The 19,666-nt window shown below is 41.5% G+C and overlaps 1 protein-coding gene across 1 annotated transcript in view; it reads right to left on the reverse strand.

The window, feature by feature from the left end:
• Positions 1-19,666, reverse strand: part of PAPPA2 (pappalysin 2) — a gene marked incomplete at both ends in the record, with an annotated part of 309,213 nt that overhangs the window by 61,732 nt on the left and 227,815 nt on the right. Inside the window, 3 exons of the mRNA XM_082613770.1 lie at positions 11,555-11,768; positions 12,953-13,130; positions 16,656-16,827. Of these exons, the coding sequence (XP_082469896.1) occupies positions 11,555-11,768; positions 12,953-13,130; positions 16,656-16,827 (564 nt within the window). The remainder of the gene's footprint in view (positions 1-11,554; positions 11,769-12,952; positions 13,131-16,655; positions 16,828-19,666) is intronic.

Here is a 19,666-nt window from a genome sequence, read left to right on the forward strand (position 1 = left end):
TGTGGCCCCTGTGGGGGAAAAAAGCCTGGGTGGGACAAAAGTCTGGCAGAAAAGGGCCACAAATTGTATGAATTCCATTTCAGAGGGTAGGACCTCTCATTTGTAAGGAATCCTTTGGCTATCTTCATAAAGTTTCTAGTTGAAGAATTCTTCTAGATATTGTTACATTCCTGTTCCTGGTCAGTCCAACTCACAGGTCTCATGAAAAGTGCTCACAGGATGTCCACACATTCACACCCTCACCTGGGAATCCACGAATCCATCACTGCCCATCATTCTTGCTCTTCCAGAAAACAAAGCTCTTTACATGGCTCCTTGTCCAGAAGTCATAGCAGTGATAAGACCTGAATCCACTAAAGAGTTACCAGAACTTCTGGCAAGTTGTGACCTACGTAATGACTTCAGAATTTACACAGGTGAACCCTGCGTTTGCCTCATCCCTCTAATGTGGGCTGGAATGGAAAGGCTGATTAACATTCTCTTTGCCAGTTTTCGCTGAATGAAGAGGAAGAGTCAGAGGTCACAGTGACCTTCAGCAAGTTGTTAGTGGCTTCACTGGGTAATTCCCATCAGGAAGATGGTGTGCAAAGTGGTTAAGAGCAGATGACTTGGAATCAGGAGACTAATGCTCAAACTCCAGCTGTGGCTCTTCATATGTCTCTGACTTTTATTAAGTCACCTCATCTTTCTTCTCTCAGTTTTCCTATCTGAAAAATGGGGATAATAATAGCTTCCTTACAGGGTCCTTGGAAGATTTTATAAGTTAGTGTATATAAAGCATGTAGTACAATGACTGGTACATACAATGTTCAATAAGCCGTGGAAGTTATTAGCTCCGATGACCAAAATCACTCTCTCTCTCTCTCTCCCCCTCTGTGTTCCCTGTGTGTGTGTGTGTGTCTGCGTGTGTGTGTGCACACACGTGCATGTATGAGAGATACGAGTGTGGAACGTTAGCATTCTACTCAGTCTTTCTACCCTACTTAATTCTTCAGATTTTTGTCCCACCCAGAATCTTTCAGGAGACAGTTCATAAATTAGCTGGGCCTGACCTGACCTTATTACTAAAGAAAAAAGGCAAGCTCACAATCAAAATGTTCACCCAGTATGCTGAAGAAGGGCTTAGAGGGAGCCTGTGACAGGATGTGGTAGGAAAAAGGAAGTGTAGAAAGGGCATCACGGAGAGAAATTGTGAGTTGAAGAACCTAATGGCTTATATATAACAACCCAGCACTTACTCATGCTAGATTTTTAAAATTATTTTTCCGATTAATAAAGAAATCAGTGGTCAATATAATATCAGAAGAGAAAGGACAGTTTTACAACAAGACTCTCCCTAGCTTGGACTGAAGGTCACAGGGAAATCTATAAGTTCATCGAATGCTCTGTTCAAAGTGAAGGCTGCATGCCAATCACCAGAGCCTGTGAAGCCTGCAGCAGCGAGCTGGCCTGTGCCCAGGTGTGTGTGTGAGTGTCCAAGGCTTGGAGCAGAGGTTTAGTCACTTTCATGCCAAAAGAGGCTGTAATAAATTAGCCTAAATCTCACATTATCCTACAATGGCAAGAGAATTGAGGATTCCAAGGATAAACTTTGAATGTATTTACTATAAACACTAATTATAAAGCCAGACAATGTCTTAATGGAAAGAAAACAAATTTCTATTTCTCACAGATGCATGAGTGTACATAAAGATTACAGTGTGTCCCTTAATTGCCAAATCAGAGCTAACCTGTCTCTATATACATAGGGTTAGCATCTAGTCATGTATGTATATGCACAGTGTTATGACAGAGAACTTAAAAATTAGGTATATTATTTTACTGAATTTTTAAAATTACAAATCCAGGGTACTTAAGGAGTTTTAGCATTTGCCTCAACTGCATATTTCATTTCATTAGCCAAGTCTTTCTTTCCTTTTTATGGTAGGATAAAATCAGTTGAACCTCAGAGAATCAAGCTATGGTTCAAAAAGATCAGAAGAGACTAAAAATTTAGGTAATGTCTCCAGGACATGCCCTTCCCTTCTCCTCCAAGACCAGCCTGACTGTATTTGCCCACCCTAATTTTTGAAGTATGTCCAGCTCTATCTTGCTGACGATTTAATTTCCATTTCTTTTTCTCCACATCCCCCTTTTTCCTTTTCACGGTCCACTTGAAGCCACTGTAGTATTTGGATAACTCACACTGGGATGAGATGAAACATTCAGAGGGGGTTCTGATTGGTGGAGGGAAGTACATGTATTTTTTTTTTTAATTTAATGAACTTTCTCTTTTGATGTGTGTTTTCTTTATAGACAGGGGAAATGCACTCCCCTACCACCCTGGTAACTGAAGACCTATACTTCCCACTTGGAACGCCACCTTCAGTCTTTCTGGTCTCTATGTTGTTTTTCTGGGGCAAAGGAACCAACCACAGGACAGGAAACAACAGCCCCTGATAAAATTGTAGCTGAGTATATTCCTTGCTAAAGAAGAAGATTAGCTGTTAAACACACCAAAAGCAACATTTTACACGGAGTTTTAACCTGCTGGAAATGATGATGATGGTGATGATGATAAACAGCAGCTACTTCTGACTTGAAGTTTGATCTAAGAACTGTGCTCAGTTCTTTATATCTATTGTCTCGTTTAATCCTTAAAAAAATCTGTAAGTATCCCTCTTTCCTATTATCCATCTGGTAAATAAAGATAGTCATGTTCAATAGAGATCAGTGACTTGAAAGGTCAAAGAGCTAATAAACAGCAGAGTTGGGATGTAAATTTATATCTCACTAATGCCAGAACCTGCGTAATTAACTACTAAGCAAAGAGATAAATCTTGGACAAAGGGAAGACTTCCTAGAAAGCTGACTAAATTTTCTTCTTCAGACATTTTAGAGAAGTGCTTAATCTTTAAACTCAATTCTAGAAATCCTTAAAAATGTACCCAATATTCTGTCTTCAAGAAAGATCTAGATCTAATCCTCTTGGGGGTGAGTGGAGAACAATTCACCAAAACCCATCAAGAGGAAGAAATAAAACCTTGGCTATTCATTTGGATCAGAAGCTCTCCAAGTATTACCTACTAAGTATTGCCTACTAAGATCTTGTCTGTGTAGTATTTGTGTTTATAATATATTGCTGCTTTTTTTTTCCTGGTAGCAATAAATTTCATGTATCACTTCTCTCAATGGTGTTATACCAAAGTGTTAAATCTCCTCATTGATTCTGTTGAGATAGAAAATAAAATATAGACTTTTAGAGCTGGAAGTCACTCAAGATTTTCCATTATTTTTCAGAGGTGGAAAAAGAGGCTCAGAGGAATGTAGTAATTTACCCACGATCAAAAGTCTTATTAGCCAAGAGCATGGGCTTTGGAGTTAGAATGGTTTTAGCACCATATGTTGGCTGAGTGATCATGGGATGACTACTTAACAATACTCTGAGTCTCAGTTTCCTTATCTGGAAGAGGGGATAATAAAGTACTTAAATGTATTATTATTATTATTATATCATTATATATTACCATCTCATATTATTCTACATTATACTATTATTTTATCATATAATAAAATTTATCAGTGTCATAAGAAATAAATGGGGTAATGTATGTAAAGTTTTTCACACACACAGCACATAGTGATGAATCATCATTATCATCATCATCATCAACCCAATAGAACAGAGTTGAGACCTTATGTGTTTTAACTCTCTGCCACACTAAACAGTCTTCCTATGTGTACAGAGATGGGTCAAGTACACACATCTAGCTACAAAGCCCTCTCGCAACCTCCTCCCAGATCAGATCAGACAAACCTCACTGAAGGGTTTTACCAACCAAACATTTGTCAAACAATAAATAGGCACAATGTGAGGCCTATTTACAATATTGCAGTCTGAACCTACATTTGTGTTTCTAGAACTTAAGTAGATTTATGTTCTTTGGAAAAGTGACCCTCAGAAGGATGGCTATTTACAATTACTCTTAAAAAGGTATTACTACTACAGTACCTTTCAGATGGCATCTTGATGAATGACTAACTTAGAGGGAGAGGCTGTCTAAGTAAAGTTAGAAGGTTGGGATAATTTATAATTTAAATTAATTATGAGTCCTAACGAGGTTAGCCTAACCTTCACACATAAAGATAAAACCTAATGAGAAAAAGGTAACCACGGGAGTGAAAGACAAGGGAGAATTTAACACGGTCTTTTTGATAAAATATAAGTCATACACACTTAGTTTAGCTCCCTGGGAAGTCAGGTTAATGAAACATTAACCTGATTAATGTGATTAATGATGACGTATGTGTGGAAGTAAATTGCATGGAAGGAAAAGAAAGGTGTGTGTGTATTATAAAATATGAATAAGAAAGAACTCCCGAAACTATCTAAACATGGCAATTTCTTTGAAGTTACCAGTGTTTGTATTTTCTCTATTAACTCCAAAAATAAATAAACCTCAAAGAGACACATGAAATCTGGCATGCAAAAGTGCTGCTATAGTAATTTTTTTTTTTTTTTTTTTTTTTTAGGTAGGCGGGCCTCTCACTGCTGTGGCCTCTCCCACCGCGAAGCACAGGCTCCGGATGCGCAGGCCCAGTGGCCATGACTCACGGGCCCAGCTGCTCCGCGGCATGTGGGATCCTCCCGGACTGGGGTACGAACCCATGTCCCCTGCATCGGCAGGCAGACTCTCAACCACTGTGCCACCAGGGAAGCCCAGCTATAGTAATTCTGAGAAAAGAAAACGTTACTCTGGATAGTTTTCAGAAAGTCAATATCCCATGACTGATATTGTTCTTACACAAAGAAAGGTTTGTGCTTCTAGATTGTGCTTCTTGATTTTGACTGCACATTGGAGTGACTTGGGGAGCTTTGCAAGAGACTAATGCCTGGGTGCCACTTCCAGAGATTCTGATGTAAGTGGTTTGGGGTTTGAGCTGGGCATTAAGAGATCTGAACTCTCCCCAGGTGATGCTAATGTACAGCCCGGTATGAGAACCACTGTTCTGGTGAGCTTGTTGAGAGGGAGAGGTCTAATCCTTTTTCTGTTACCACCAACTTGTACAGTTTGCCAATCAAGCTTAAATGTCAGTTGAATAAATGATTAAAACTGTCTCTGGAGAATGACCATTCCTTCTATGTTGCTGAGACAATTGTTAGAAGAAAAATAGACATAATATTTTTAAGGGTTCCTTCCACTCTAAAGCACTTGAAATAGAAATTTCCATACTCTCATAAGAAAAAAAAAATCCTCTTTCCTGCACCATTTTTAGCATCAAATTTAACATTAAAATCCTATCATGAATTTTCTAATAATTCAGTCTTTTCATCCAGTTAGAAACTATTTATTGAGTACCTACCAATAAATGTAGAAGCCACTGGGCACATGATGCTAAACAAACATCCATGGTCTATTGGACAGGTAATCGAACCACTTCTGCTCAGTGAGATAAATGATGTTGTCAGGGAAGTTTTCTGTGCAGTGGGAAACCATGGGAGGGACACTTCCTACAGACTGGGGAGATCTGGGAGGCTTCCTAGACAAAAATCACACTTATGCTAAAAAATAGGGGAGTAGGAGTTAGCCAAGCAAAAGGCCACTGTTGGGGAGAGTTCTGGCCAGAAGGAATAGCATGTTTGAAGGCCCAGAGGCATGCTAGCCATGGTGTATATAAAGAAGTGAAAGAAGTCAAGAGCATTAGAGCCTACAGTACAGACGGTGTTGTGTGTTACAGTTGGAGAGAAGTGATCTCTCAGGGAAGATAGTCAGCGATGAAGTTAGGTAAGCCAGGCCCAGCTAGATCATGCAAGACCTTGACAATATTTTAAGTTTTAGCTTTTTTATTTTCTTAGATGAAATAGAAGAAAGGCTTGTCATTTAGTTTTATGCAGGGGAATACTATAACTGGATTTGAGTGTTTTGAAGATCACTGTTGCTGCAAAGTAGTGAATGTACTGAAGGGGAAAAGACTGGAGTTAGAAAGATCAGTTCAGACGTGAAAAACGATAGTGATCTGTCATAGAGAAATGGTAGCAGGGATGAGGAGGAATGGCCACATCTAGGAGTCAGTAAGATGACGACACTCAATGGAAGTTGATGACTGAGGGTGAAGGACATTCGAAAGTCTCAGGTTATGTGCAGGTCCCTGACCTGCCCAATCACATGGAACACAGAAGGATGTGCAGATTTGAAAGAGATTATAATAGGCTCTGTATTATATAGTAAGAGTGTGAAAGGCAGATCGGATTTCCCAAGTGGCTATATCTGTAGGCTGTTGTCCTAATGGGTCTTATGGTCCTTACAGGAAGAGACTAGATAGCAGGTGTGGTTTTAGGAATCATCAGCATGTGAAAGGTAGTCGAGGCTATGGGGTAAATGATCTTCAGCCCAGACAAGTGTGCAGAGCAAGAGAGAAGAATGAGCACAGAGATACCAATATTGAAGAAATGGGCAGAGGAGAAAAAGCCAGAAGAGGAAATTGAGAAGAGACAGAGAAGAAGCAGGAAAATCAAGGGAGTGAGATAGAGCAGAATCAAGGAAAAAGTCTCAAGGAGGGTCTAGCCAACCATGTTGTAATGAAGAGCCAGACTCCACCTTTGATGTTTGACTCTGATGGCTTTCAAACCCCATCATATCACACATCTGAGCAAGCCTGTAAGAAAGCCTGGGTGCTTCCTCTTTTGGCTTCAGCAGACAGTTCAAACCACGCCAGGTTCTGTTCACATGCACAAACCATCCTCCAAGCCTCACCCCCTAACCACCATACAACTCCAGACCAGTCTCCCTTCCCTGATTGCTCAAGCCATTTGAAGACCAACTTGGAATTTTCCCCTTCTCTCCCTTGAAAGCCTCATTATGTGAGTAATAAACCGTTCATACTCTCTTGGTAAATGTGTGGCATCATTACTTTCAACATCCAAACCAGACTTGGGTGGGAGGGTCCATCCTATCTCACAGGGTGACCGTGACATAAGCCAACTATTCTCACATAACGTAAGGTCTAAAAAGAGTCCCTGCATTTGACAGCAGTGGGGTCCATGGCAGGCTCAGCCTTAGTGGAGAGATGGGAATAAAACCTGAGTGTCAAAGTGTGAAGGAGGGAGAAGATGGCAAGATGGAGACAGTGAATACAAACAACTCTTTCACCAAGTTTCACTGTAAAAGGGAGGGGGGAAGCTGTGGTAGCTGGAGGGGGACATGGGGTCAATAAAAGGCTCTGCTTGTTTGAATTTTAACATAGGAGAGACGTGAGCACAATTAAAGAGAAGTAACTAGGTGAGAGGAAGGAAGAGGCTTCAGATGTAGGAAAGAGGAAGGTAAAGTGATTGAGAGAAATTCTCTAGAAGGGGTACAGGATCCAGAGCAAAGGTGGAGGAATTCATAATTCATTTTATTTTTTAAAAAAATTAAATTTATTATAAAATATGATTACTTATTAAAATAATCCCAAAATAGAAGACAAAAAAATCTCCCTGAGTCACACCACTTGCCCAGAGTATTGACACTTTGGTGGTTTTTTTCTAGTTAAAAAAATATATATAAGTTTTTTTTTTTTTTTAACTGAAGTATAGTTGATTTACAATGTTGGGTTAGTTTCAGGTGTATAGCACAGTGATTCAGTTATACATATACATATAATACATAAAGAATATATATATATATATATATATATATATATATATTCTTTTTCAGATTCTTTTCCCTTATAGGTTATTATGAAATATTGAGTGCAGTTCTCTGTGCTGTACAGTAGGTCCTTGTTGGTCATAATTCATTTTAGACAGTGAGAAGGGGGAGAACATGTTTGGAGGTGTCAATCAGCTTGCACACCTGTGGGCAGACCTTTGCGCTTTAGGGAGTGAGGTGATCTGCTGGAAGTTAGGGAAGAGGTGTTTCTGGAGGAGAGGAGGTCTGAAATGGCCTTCAAGAACAGAGACAGTGTTTGTCTTCAAAACACAGAAGGGTCTGGACACAGGATGGAAGGCTCACGTCCCTGTCTTACTGCCATCTTGGAGTGCTGGTCTCCACTTGGTTTGCCTATTTCGAAAGATCTGTCTAGTTTTCTTTTATCACTCTCTGCCTCCACAAATTGGCTATGATCTCCTCTTTCTAGCTCACTTCATTATTTTTTTTAAACTGTTTATTCATTTATCTCATTATAAAGTCTAGAAAACTTAGCAAATATAAATGAGCAGAAAAAGAAAAGTTATATTCCCTATAAACCTACTACCTAGAGATTACGACTATTAATATTCTAATCACTTCTAGCTTCTGAAGAATGATAAAAACATACCCTTAATATGGAAAATAAGGATTGTGTCATTTATAATAATTATGTTCTGCTTTTATCCACTTATTGTATTGTGAATGTTCTCTCATGTCTTTAATATTCTTCTAAACATCTTTAATGGTGACAGGATATTTCATGATATGCCCGTATAATTGTATGGCTGTACTCTATAATGGGCATTCATTTTGTTTTATTGAATTTTTTGTTACTCTCCTTCTCAATTTTTCCCTCTGGAGAATCCATACAGTTCGGGTGATACTGACTCTACCCATGACTTCAAGGCCAGGTCCTTGACCCAGGCCAAAGCCACTGCATTTCCTTGTCTTCAGGAACTAGAGTCAGTGTGAGCAGTGTCACCAAATCCCGGGAAGAAGGGGCAAGGGATCCAGGGGCCAGGAGAAATAATGTCCATGAAAGAGGGAACATGGAGGCTGTGTGTTCCTGAGGTCAGAGCCTAGGTCTTACTGATATCTTCACTCCTAACCCCGAAGCTGGCATAGAGCACCCACGTGAAGAAGTGCCAACTGCAGCTGTGCCCTCCCTGCATCCGCAAGTGCAATGGGACAAAGCTTAAACAGGTTGGATAGAAGAGAAAGTCAGATGCAGCATTTATCTTCTTCTCTTGAAACAATATTCAACAGACTTGAGAAGAAGCAGGAAGGCAATGTACTTGGCTGATATTTTGGTAGTTTCCTTCTTTTAAAAATAAATGAACAAAAAGTAATTTCTAGCATATGTATTGAACTTCATAGTTTATAAAACGCTTTCAGTACATTACCTGCTTTGGGCCTCAAAACAATACTCTTGGGTAAAAATCATTACTACTCCTCACATCAAGGAGGCAAAAACCGAGACACGTGGATGTGAACTACATTGTTCAGGGTCATGCAAAGAACAAGTGGAAAATTTGACCATCTAGGAGGTTTTTTCCACTACTCAGACAACGGTAGAAGACTAGCATGTGCCCACTCTGTCTGGGTTAATCTCCCTGTTAACTTCTCTCAACTTCTTCTCCCCCTGCCTGCATGTCCTAGAAAGAATTTTAGGGCTCCATCTGTACAACTCTGGGCTCCAAGCAAGGAACAAGGCTGACATAGTTCATTGGGTAAACACAAGAAGCAAGTGACAGTGATTTACTCCTGACTTGCAAACTTCTGATTACCAGTCCACTGCTGGCTATGTAAACAGGTGTAAACTAAGATTAAAACCAGTTTATGCAGTGCAGTAAATAATTTAATCTCTCCTCAGCATGGTGCTTGTGAATGTAAATGTTTAAGCCCAAACCGATGCTGATGCTGTGATGCAAGCTTCCAGTTTCTCAACCAGAAAAGAAAGCTGTGCCAGCAAATGGCCCTTGTGGGCCCCTGCTGGGGCCGGTGGAGTCAGATATGCAGATGCAGAGGAAAGCCCATCGTCATGCAGGAAGCCTCACTGTTCCCAAGGCAAAGATCAGCCATGGGCCCGGGGGAGCTAGGAATAATGCCTCCACCTCGAATTCCTCCTGGTCCCGAGAGACTTTTCTCTCTCCCTCTAGTCGTCATTGCATTGTTCTGCAGACACCTGAGTTGGCTCAGGTGTGTGAAAAGTGAGGCAAGAAGAGAAGAAAAAAAGCAAGAAAACAGCAGCCTTCAGGCTGGTTGTAATGCCATTCTCACTGGAAGATGATCTGGGTACTCACTACCCGTCACTGCATGGTGACGCAAATTGATCTAGACCCTATGACCATCACATGCAAATGTGTTTTCAGCTGTCAAAAACTGTTGACTATACCTGCTAGAGTCACTGAACCAGAATGCTGCTTCCTATGAATTTTTCATTAGTATTTATTCATGTTCTAATTAGCCAGGCTCTTGCCTCGGGCTGAGATCTTGAGGAGGGGACTTCCCTCTCTCCCTCCCAAATATGATCTTGGGCTTTCTTGGGAATGAAAGGCTCCAGGCAAAGCCAGACTCGATCCATCCCATACTGAGATGGCTGGATGTTGACTAGAGAAGGGCAAATTGGAGCCAGAGAGTAAGCTTCCTGTTTTTCTTTTGCTCCCTTAGAGAATTCTAGCTTACAATCAAAGTTGGTATCTCCTGGAATCACTGGTAATGCCATGCTGGGATTAGGTCAGTTCAAAAAAAAGTCTTAAAAAAAATACCTACTATGATCAGATTTTGAACTAAATCCTGGGTAAGAAATAAATCTGATTTTCTCCTTTACTGACATAATTTATGGTAGGAAAATAATAGTTACTACTTACTGAGTACAAGCTTTTTCTTCTGAAAGCTTTTTGCTTGTTTTGTTTGTTCAGAAAATGCTTCTTTCTCTGAAACCATTTATTGAGCATTTAGCACAAACCAGGCACTGGGCTGAATATGTATTATCTTGTTTAATCCTCAACTGAGCACTCTGCTGAGGGCATTATCCCCAGCTTACAAAGATGAGACCCAGAGAGTTAAGTAACTTGCCTGAGGTTACTCAGCTAATAAAATGGGGAACAACTGGGATTTGAACCCCAGCATGACTTTCTTTAAAACCCTTCCTCTTACATTGTGCGGTAAGCTTTTGTTCTTTCTGATCCACCATGCGTTCAGAAGAAAGGCTCTCTTGGTTTCCGGGTCTAGGAGTGTATACACACAAAGTCCAGGAGAAAGAAAGCATAGAGACTATAATTACAATATTAATAGCTAATATGTATTGAGTTTTATGCTTTAAAAATAAATTCACTGACTCATGTTTTATACATACTATTTAGTTCCTAAATTATTATTATTATTATTATTATCCTCATTTTACAGATGAGGAAGAATGAGACAGAGAAAGAAGACTTCCCAGCATCACATAACCAATAAATACCTGAGCTGGGGACCATCCCAGACAGTTTCTCCCATAGCCACAACCATAAGCCTCTATCTGTCCTGATGAGGATGTTCTAGGACAGAGCTGGATTTGGGTGATGTGTGTACTGCTTAAAAAGCTCATAACACTTACTTTCAAGGAAAATAATAATTTGGGCAGAAATTCTTTTAAAAACACCTAGAGGAGACTGTGGAATCTCCTATGAGAAAGGATATCTTTACAGAAAGCAAACTTGGCCAGCCTGCCTGTCATGACTGGGGAATACACCTGTGCAGGTGAAGAGAGATTATATAGAAAAACAAACACAACAAACAATGGACAACCCCGAAGGTCTTAATATTATTTCCAAAACAGTGGTCTAGGATTTGCAAATGAAGGAACAGGAACAAGGTACAGGGTAGAGAGAACTGCAAAGACCAGGAACAATCCAACTTACTTCCTGACTTTATTCTCCGCACTTCCCATCACGTAGTAGCCCGGTTTGCATTTGTATCTGCAGATGGAGCCCACATCATGGTTGCCCTGGAGGCAGTGAGGCAGGAGCAAGTTGGCGTTCGGGATAACAGGGGGAACATCACACTCCAACTTGCAGTAGGCTTCAGGGAGAGACCAGAGCCCATCTTCAAGACAGGTCAGCCACGGGCTCAGTCCTGACTCCAAGAAAGAGAAGCACAAGATGCTCAGAACAGAGAGTCCAGAAATAAAATACTAGCAGAGAGAGCAAAGACCTGTCAACATACCGTCACTCTTAGAAAGTCACATTATTCTTTGTGGAGCAGCTTTTCTAAAACCTCAGGTCAAATGTTTATCCTATACCTTTGTGCCCACAGAGCATCTACTGTGCTCTCGTATACAGCACAGAGGTCAGAAAGCTCTTTCGTGACCTGAATGAAAGGAGGGCTACCAACCAAATCATTACCTCACTTCCTCACTACAAATAATAAAAATAGAGTAGTGACAGTATTGTGGAAAGCATTATAATAATACTAGATGACACTTTTATAGTGCTCCTTATATGCCAGGCACCGCTCTAAGCATTTTACATGTATTCACTTGTGTAAACTTCAAACCTCAAACAACCCTATGAAATAGATACCATCATTATCCCCTATTTTGCAGCTGAGGAAATTGAGTTTAGGTAACTTGCCCAAGCTAGTAAGAACAGAGGCAGGGTTTGTACTCAGGCAGTTTGGATGCAAAGTTCTGCACTTCAACAGCCTACTATATGCCTCAACATCATTCATGGTTTCTCCAAGTGCAATCCATGGACACCCCACAGTAGCATCACCAACCCACCTGAGACCTACTAAATCAGAATCTGTCAGCATGAGGCTCAGGAAGTTGCATTTGTAACAAGCCTGCTCAAACATTGTTAGGCACACCTAAGTCCAGGAGGTAAAGAGCAAGATGTGGGGTCTTCATCTCTTCCTAGCAGTACAGCTCATGTAACTACACTCTCATTCCTAAAACAGAACTAAAAGCACCTAACTCATAGGATGGTTGTAAATATTAAATTTAAAAATGTGAACGATAAAGGGTATCTGGATTATTAATATTATTAGAAAACTGTTAGTTGGCTTGACTCCAGAGGACATAAAAGTCAAATAAAAATAGGAAAGTCTGAGTTTCTTTCATTAATGAGATCTTGAGTCAGGGCATTCTGGGACAAGGAATGGTATTGCCCTTTGGGACTTTGCTTGTGTTATCAGAAGAGGGTGATACAGCAGAGCCAAATGGGAAGGGCACTGGGGTGAAGGAAAGATCCCCAAGGTACCCCCGAAGAGAGAGAACCTGAAGAGAACTTGCATACAGCTCCTGGTTGGCCAGACAATACCTTGAAGCTTGGCTGGTGGGATACAGGAGATGGAGCAGCGTTTCAGAAAGTTTGTTCCCTCTGAGCAGGAGAAGTTTGCATAGTTCACCAAAGACTGGTCGGGGACACCACAGTCAAGGGGCATGCAGCTCACAGCCCGGTCCCAGTGCCCAGAGGAACATGTGAGCAGAATTTCCTTCTAGAAACAGAAAATGTTCTGCTGTCAAGGTGACATAAAAAGGCTTATCAAAACAGTTTCCAGGCTTTGAAAGAGTCCTGATGATTATTTGTGCAAACGTTCACAACAGGCAAAATTAGTTTGTCTTTCTCCCTCTTTACACCTTATTGTCTTAGTGTACTATCTCACACTACCCAGGTATGTTGCTAATGAAAGGCAAATGTTAGTGTAAGGGAATCTTTAAATGAAGACACTCCTCCAGGCCAACTCTTGGCTATCCTCCACGTGCTCCTCCAGGTCACTCTCTACCCTTCTCCACCTTGCCCTGGGATGCTGGCTCCTGTAGATTTCATGCCTCTGACTTGTGTTTGGTTTAGCACCCAGGGCAACAGTGGCAGCAGACTGGAGAGGGAGAGAGGCAAGGGAGGTCAGGGTGCTGATCCTTGCTACTCCCTCCCTAGGGCTTGCTGTAGGTTGGCTGCACCCTTTGGCAGCGATCTCCACACATCTCCTGAACTCTCTTCCCAGGGGTTCTGCTAACTGTTCTCTATAGTCAACTCTTCAGGCCTACAGGGGATATCACCCCTTCACCCTGGGATTCTGCACCATCTCCTTGTAATTTCCTATATCCTGCCCCCACCTTTAGAAGTGGTCCCTTTACTGAAGTCCCTCAAATTGGCTACCTCTGAGTGTGTCATCTGTTTCCTGCTGGGACCTTTACTGATAAGCCAACAGATAATGCTACTAAACATAATCGTCTCCTCTGAGAATGGTGCCTAGGCTTTAAGAACCGCTGAGACTTAATGCATATGAGGCATCTTCCAAACTTTGTAGTTAAATTTGAGAGATTCCAGCTGTTTCCCTGGGCCTGCAGTTTCTGTAGGGGAGCCCTAGAATTCATCACCATGAAATAAATGAGGAGACATTTTTTGAACACCTAGAAGGGCCAGATTCTTTACTAGGTTTGGATAAACAAGACCCTCAAGGACCTAATGATTTACCAGCAGAGCAAATCATAGGTTGGAGCAGTGTATCAGAAAACAATTGAAGGGGGGAAAAGGGAAAGAAGGAGAAAGAGAGAGAGGATGGGAGGAAAGAAAGTAAAAAAGGAAAATGCAGGAGATATATTTTTGTTATATCCTACTTCCTTCTGTCATGATTTGAGAGAATATAATACAAAGACTGCAACTGATAAAACGAAAGAAGTAGAAAACATGGACCAAGGAGAAAGAAAATATAAATTGCTGTTAAAAAAAAATACAGCGATATAATATATGCATGCTTGTTTTGTGGTGGTGAGATGGCACTACAGGGGCTGGAGGAGGGATTGCCCATACTGGGGTAGGAGGGAGAGGGTTTGCGGGGAGGTGCACAGGGTAGGTAACTCAGGAACTGGCCTTTGAAAGATGAGCGAGACTTCCCAGCAGCAGAGGGGAAGCAGGGAGAAGAAAGTATTCAGAGTGAGGGGAACAGGATGAGCAGGCACTCAGAGACCTGGATGCTCATGGCTTGTTTGGGAAAAAGCACAGCCGTCATTCTAGCCAATGGGTTACCAAAAGTCAAAGGGAGAGTGGGGAGATTCTGTGGCTCAGCCAGCCATCCCACCAGGAGACCACAGTGGCACCGAAGCCAAAGGTAAAATGACTGGTGAAAGCACCTGTCACCCCTGACACCCACTCTTGGCTGGCTGCTCCTCCCTGCTTTCCAGTGTTTCCCTGTTGCCTGCCAGAAGAGCTCAATTCAAAGCCAGACACATTTTTTCTGTTTAGTTTAAGTTCTTGTGTCAACAAAAAGCAAATATCCCCACTGTCTTGTGATCACGAGCTGGGATCGTACAATCTGTTTAGTGGGGCCAGCCTTGGGTGACAGGAGTGGTCAGCTGGAAAGCTGTGCTTGCTGACTCCACCATTTGGTTGGCAAAAGGTGAGCTCCCACCTTCCTTCTCCCAACTCTGTCCCTGACACACTGATCACAGACTGGAAGACTGGCTCAAACCACAATGATCACTTAAAGAATGTCTCTCAAACTCTGCATATATTGCCTGGTTTTTCTCCTGGCTTCATTAGGTATTAACCATTTTGTTTTGAATTTGTTCCTAATTTTAATGAATTGCAAACACCATCTTTTCTTCTCTCCCCTTCTTTACCTATATCACAAAAATGTATTTAGTTCCTACATTGTTTTTTTCTTTTTCCTTCTTTCCATCTCTTTTCTAGTGTGAGTTAAGCTGAGTTAAGGGCAGGCGATAAGAGTTCTGCCTTTCTCACCAAAGCATCCTAGACCAACGAGTTGGTGCTTCAAGGTATGTTAAACCTGTCTCTCTCTATGCAGAACCTAAACCACCTGAAACCAAAGATGGTGTCTTTAAATTCTGACCATGTCTAAGCAAGTGAAATTCTTCCACAGATCCACAACCTGCTAAGCAGTCAACTGGTACAAGATGAAAACAATTCCAATCTTCCAAACCACTGATACCTGACTAACCAATCGTGATTCCACTCTTCCCTCATCATACCTCATCTTTCTCATCTTCTTCTCAAGCATCATTACCTTTTGCCTAATGCATCCTGTCTCTATCTCATATTGTGCTCATGTTTTCTAATGGTTGATTTCAATTTTCAAGTTCCTCTGTAGAGTACTGAAAGCTCTCTAAAGGAAAAATGGAAAATAAAATTCTTAGTTGAGAATACATTATCACGCTCATCATAATGGCAGCTTTGCAGAGAGCTAGGTGCCTACCATTTTGCTAGAAGCTGATAAATTATGTCTAGTCAGTCATCAAAATAACCCAGTGACATAAATCCTTCTGATTTAATTATTTTATAAATGTGGAAACAAACTTAAAGTGCTTAGTTTCTCTTGTGTGTTTGTCTTTACCTAAATTACACACCTACTAAACAGTGGAGTCAAAATTTCATTCCAGGTCTGTCTCTCAAACCACACTCTTCATTAATATATTCTACTACCTTCAGATCACCTTGAAATCTTCAAGTGGTGCATGGTAGCTTGTAGAAATTTGGAGAATTCAGTTAAAGCTAGAATCATGACATAATCCCCACCTCAGTAACAGAAGGAAGAAAATCAGACGCTTTCTTCCAGTCTTCTTGTAAGGAGGGCTGGTGGGGGCGGGGAAGGGGGCTGGTGCAGGGCAGTCAGACAACGAACCACAAACAAGCTGATTGCAAACTACCTTGCCTGCAAACTGTGGACAGGTCTAAACTGCAGCATTCTCATTTTGAAGCCAAAAGTGGGGGTCATAATTTCTGATAGGAAGAAAAAAAAGCAAGGGAGAAGGATGGAATAAGTGTTCCTATCTACTGCCCACCTGGAGAGAAACTGACACCCTAGTTAATGGAAACTGCACCTGTTCTTATATATACCTTGCATTTCTATAAAGCCATGCTTCTCCTTGCTTGTTAGATTCCTCATTTTTCCTTTCAGATGATTTAAAAACACGTGCCTTTCCCCCATCCAGCCAGGGGGAGGAACATGCCTACTGTCCCTCCCCAGGGGCTTGGTCCTGATGACCACGGGTTTCCAACTCACCTGCATGGGCCTGAGGTACTGCCCATTTCTGGCCTGAAGGTCAAACCCCCTTTGGCAGGTGATAGAGCACTTCATGTGACCTGGGCCACTGGAGGTACAGTTCACCACATCCGCGTGATCAAGCAGCAATGGCACACAGCTGCCCTGCTCCCCACAGGGCCGATGGACACAGCTGGAGATGACAGAAACAGAAGTATCTTAAACTGACTCAGAACTGGTAGGCAGCAGCAAAGGCTTTGCATCTCCCTCTGGGAAGTGCCTCTAAACCAAAGAGAACATTGTTTCTCCAAAACTTACATTAAATTCATTACTTCCTTCTATGTGACCTGGAACCATGCAACATAAAATGAACAAGAACAATATCATCTATGAAGCGATTATGAACTGGCTTTCTATGGCTCTTCCAGGAGGACAAAATGATGGTGGAACAGGTGGGGAGCGTGTCTCAAGAGCTCTGGATGGCATCAGAAATGAACAGATCAGAAGATAAGCCTTGAAATATTTCATAACCAGTACTCTGGGCCCCAAACAATCAGAACAGACATAGGACAAAGGTCAGGAGTGAATCCTGGAGACCCCTGGTTGTGTCAGGCATTAAACTTTCTGTTGTTCGATCACAGGTTTGTCGCAGGGGGCCCTGTAGGAAGGGCCTGGTTGTTTGAGATGGCAGAAAAAGCAACATTTATTTACTGATTGGCATGGAAGTATTTTTGACAACTGGCATACACCACTGAATATCAGCACCGGCTAATCAGAAATTGAGCCCATGGCAAAAAGAAGAAACTCACACGTATCAGATCCCTGCCACATGCCTGACGTTGTTCTAGATGCTTCCAGGACATTATCTCAGCAGAGGAGAACTGCTGTCCAGATCTCAAGGGCTAGTCAACTGGGAACAGGAGGGACAGTTAACTCCCCAGGGTTTGGGAAGACTCTGCTGGGACCATAAGAGCAGCAAGGATGCAACAGAGATGGACCTAGAGATTGTCATACTGAGTGATGTAAGTGATGTTAGTCAGACAGAGAAAGACAAATATCATATGATATCGCTTATATGTGGAATCTAAAAAAAGAGTACAGATGAACTTATCTACAAAACAGAAATAAAGTTACAGATGTAGAAAACAAATTAATGGTCACCAGTGGGTAAGGTGGGGGAGGGATAAATTGGGAGATTGGGATTGACATATACACACTACTATATATAAAATAGATAACTAGCAAGGACCTACTGTATAGCAAAGGGAACTCAACTCAGTGCTCTATAATGGACTATATGGGAAAAGAATCTAAAAAAGAGTGGATATATATATATATGTATAACTGATTCACCTTGCAGTACACCTGAAACCCACACAACATTATAAATCAACTATACAAAAAAAAGAGTGGGGGGGGCATGCAACAGAGCCAAAAGAGGGTTACCCTCTTATCAAGGCAGAACAACAGAGATTAAAATTTAGAGCAACTGCCCCCAGGCTGTGTGAATTTGAATCCTGGATTCACCATTTACTACTACCTGTATGATTTGGTTATTTATTCCCCGGTATTTCAGCTCCTTCCGCCATGAGATGGGGATAATAATGGTGCATATCCCCAGGGTTGTTATTGTTCCTGGGTTAATTCTCTCTACTGCTCCACTGCAAATGGCCCAAGTCCCACCTTCAGTGGCCTGTTTTTTATGAACCAGCCACATGGTTTAGTTTTCCCATTTCTGTACTTTTGCTCAATTTGTTGTATTTTCTAAAAGGCTTTCCTTCTCCAAGAAGCCCCTCCAGATATCTTCCTACCTCGAACCTCCCAGGGAAATTAAAAAAATAACTCTTCTATCACTTCTTTTACTCTATCTTGTAGTATAGTCATGTATGCATTTGATTGTTCTTCAGTTAATTAATTTATCCATCCTTTGATCCACAAGGCAATTAGTATCTGTCTCCTAAATGCTGTTGAATCTCCCAACTAGATTATGATATTCTTGAAGACAAACACTGACTCCTACTCACTTTTGTATTCACCATACACCTCATTGTAGGAGTTACAATAAGTGTCTGCTGAATTAAATTTGTTCATATCATAGACATCAAAGTAAGTCAATGGCTATCAAAATGGCAAATTTGTTAAATTTTATAGTGATAGGTGGGGATATGCACTACAAAAAATCATTATCAAACAATGATGGAGGATGGGAGGGAGATGCAAGAGGAAGGAGATATGGAGATGTATGTATATGTATAGCTGATTCACTTTGTTATACAGCAGAAACTAACACACCATTGTGAAGCAATTATACTTCAATAAAGACGTTAAAAAAGAAAAAAATGATCCAACCATCTTGCCCTACTCATTCATTCATTCATAAACATTTACTGAGCACTTAGATTGGCAAGGCATTGGTCTCAGTACTGGGGATAAAATAAATAGGCCCTTAAAGAACTCATAGTCTAGTGGTGTAGAACAACAAGATATTTTCTTGCTCATGATGTTTTTGCCAGTGGTACTAAATATTAGTTAAAATGACTTCTGGGAGTCTCGTCATCATTAATTTGTTCTATTTGCCCTTGAATTGTGTTAGCAGCCAACGACCTTATCACGGAGCTGGGCAACAATATAAGAAAGTGGAAAATAGGGGCTTCCCTGGTGGCGCAGTGGTTAAGAATCTGCCTTCCAATGCAGGGGACACGGGTTTGATCCCTGGTCCGGGAAGATCCCACACGCCAAAGAGCAACTAAGCCGCATGTGCCACAACTACTGAGCCTGCGCTCTAGAGCCTGGGAGCCACAACTACTGAAGCCCGCGCGCCTAGAGCCTGTGCTCTGCAACAAAAGAAGCCACTGCAACAAGAAGCCTGCACACCACAGCGAAGAGCAGCCCCCGCTTGCAGCAAATAGAGAAAGCCCGCGCACAGCAACGAAGACCCAGCGCAGCCAAAAATAAGCAAGTAAATAAATAAATAAAAAAGAAAGTGGGGGCTTCCCTGGTGGCGCAGTAGTTGAGAGTCCGCCTGCCGATGC

This window comes from Mesoplodon mirus (genome assembly GCF_964341445.2).
Source record: "Mesoplodon mirus genome assembly, chromosome: 3".
Taxonomy (NCBI): domain Eukaryota; kingdom Metazoa; phylum Chordata; class Mammalia; order Artiodactyla; family Ziphiidae; genus Mesoplodon; species Mesoplodon mirus.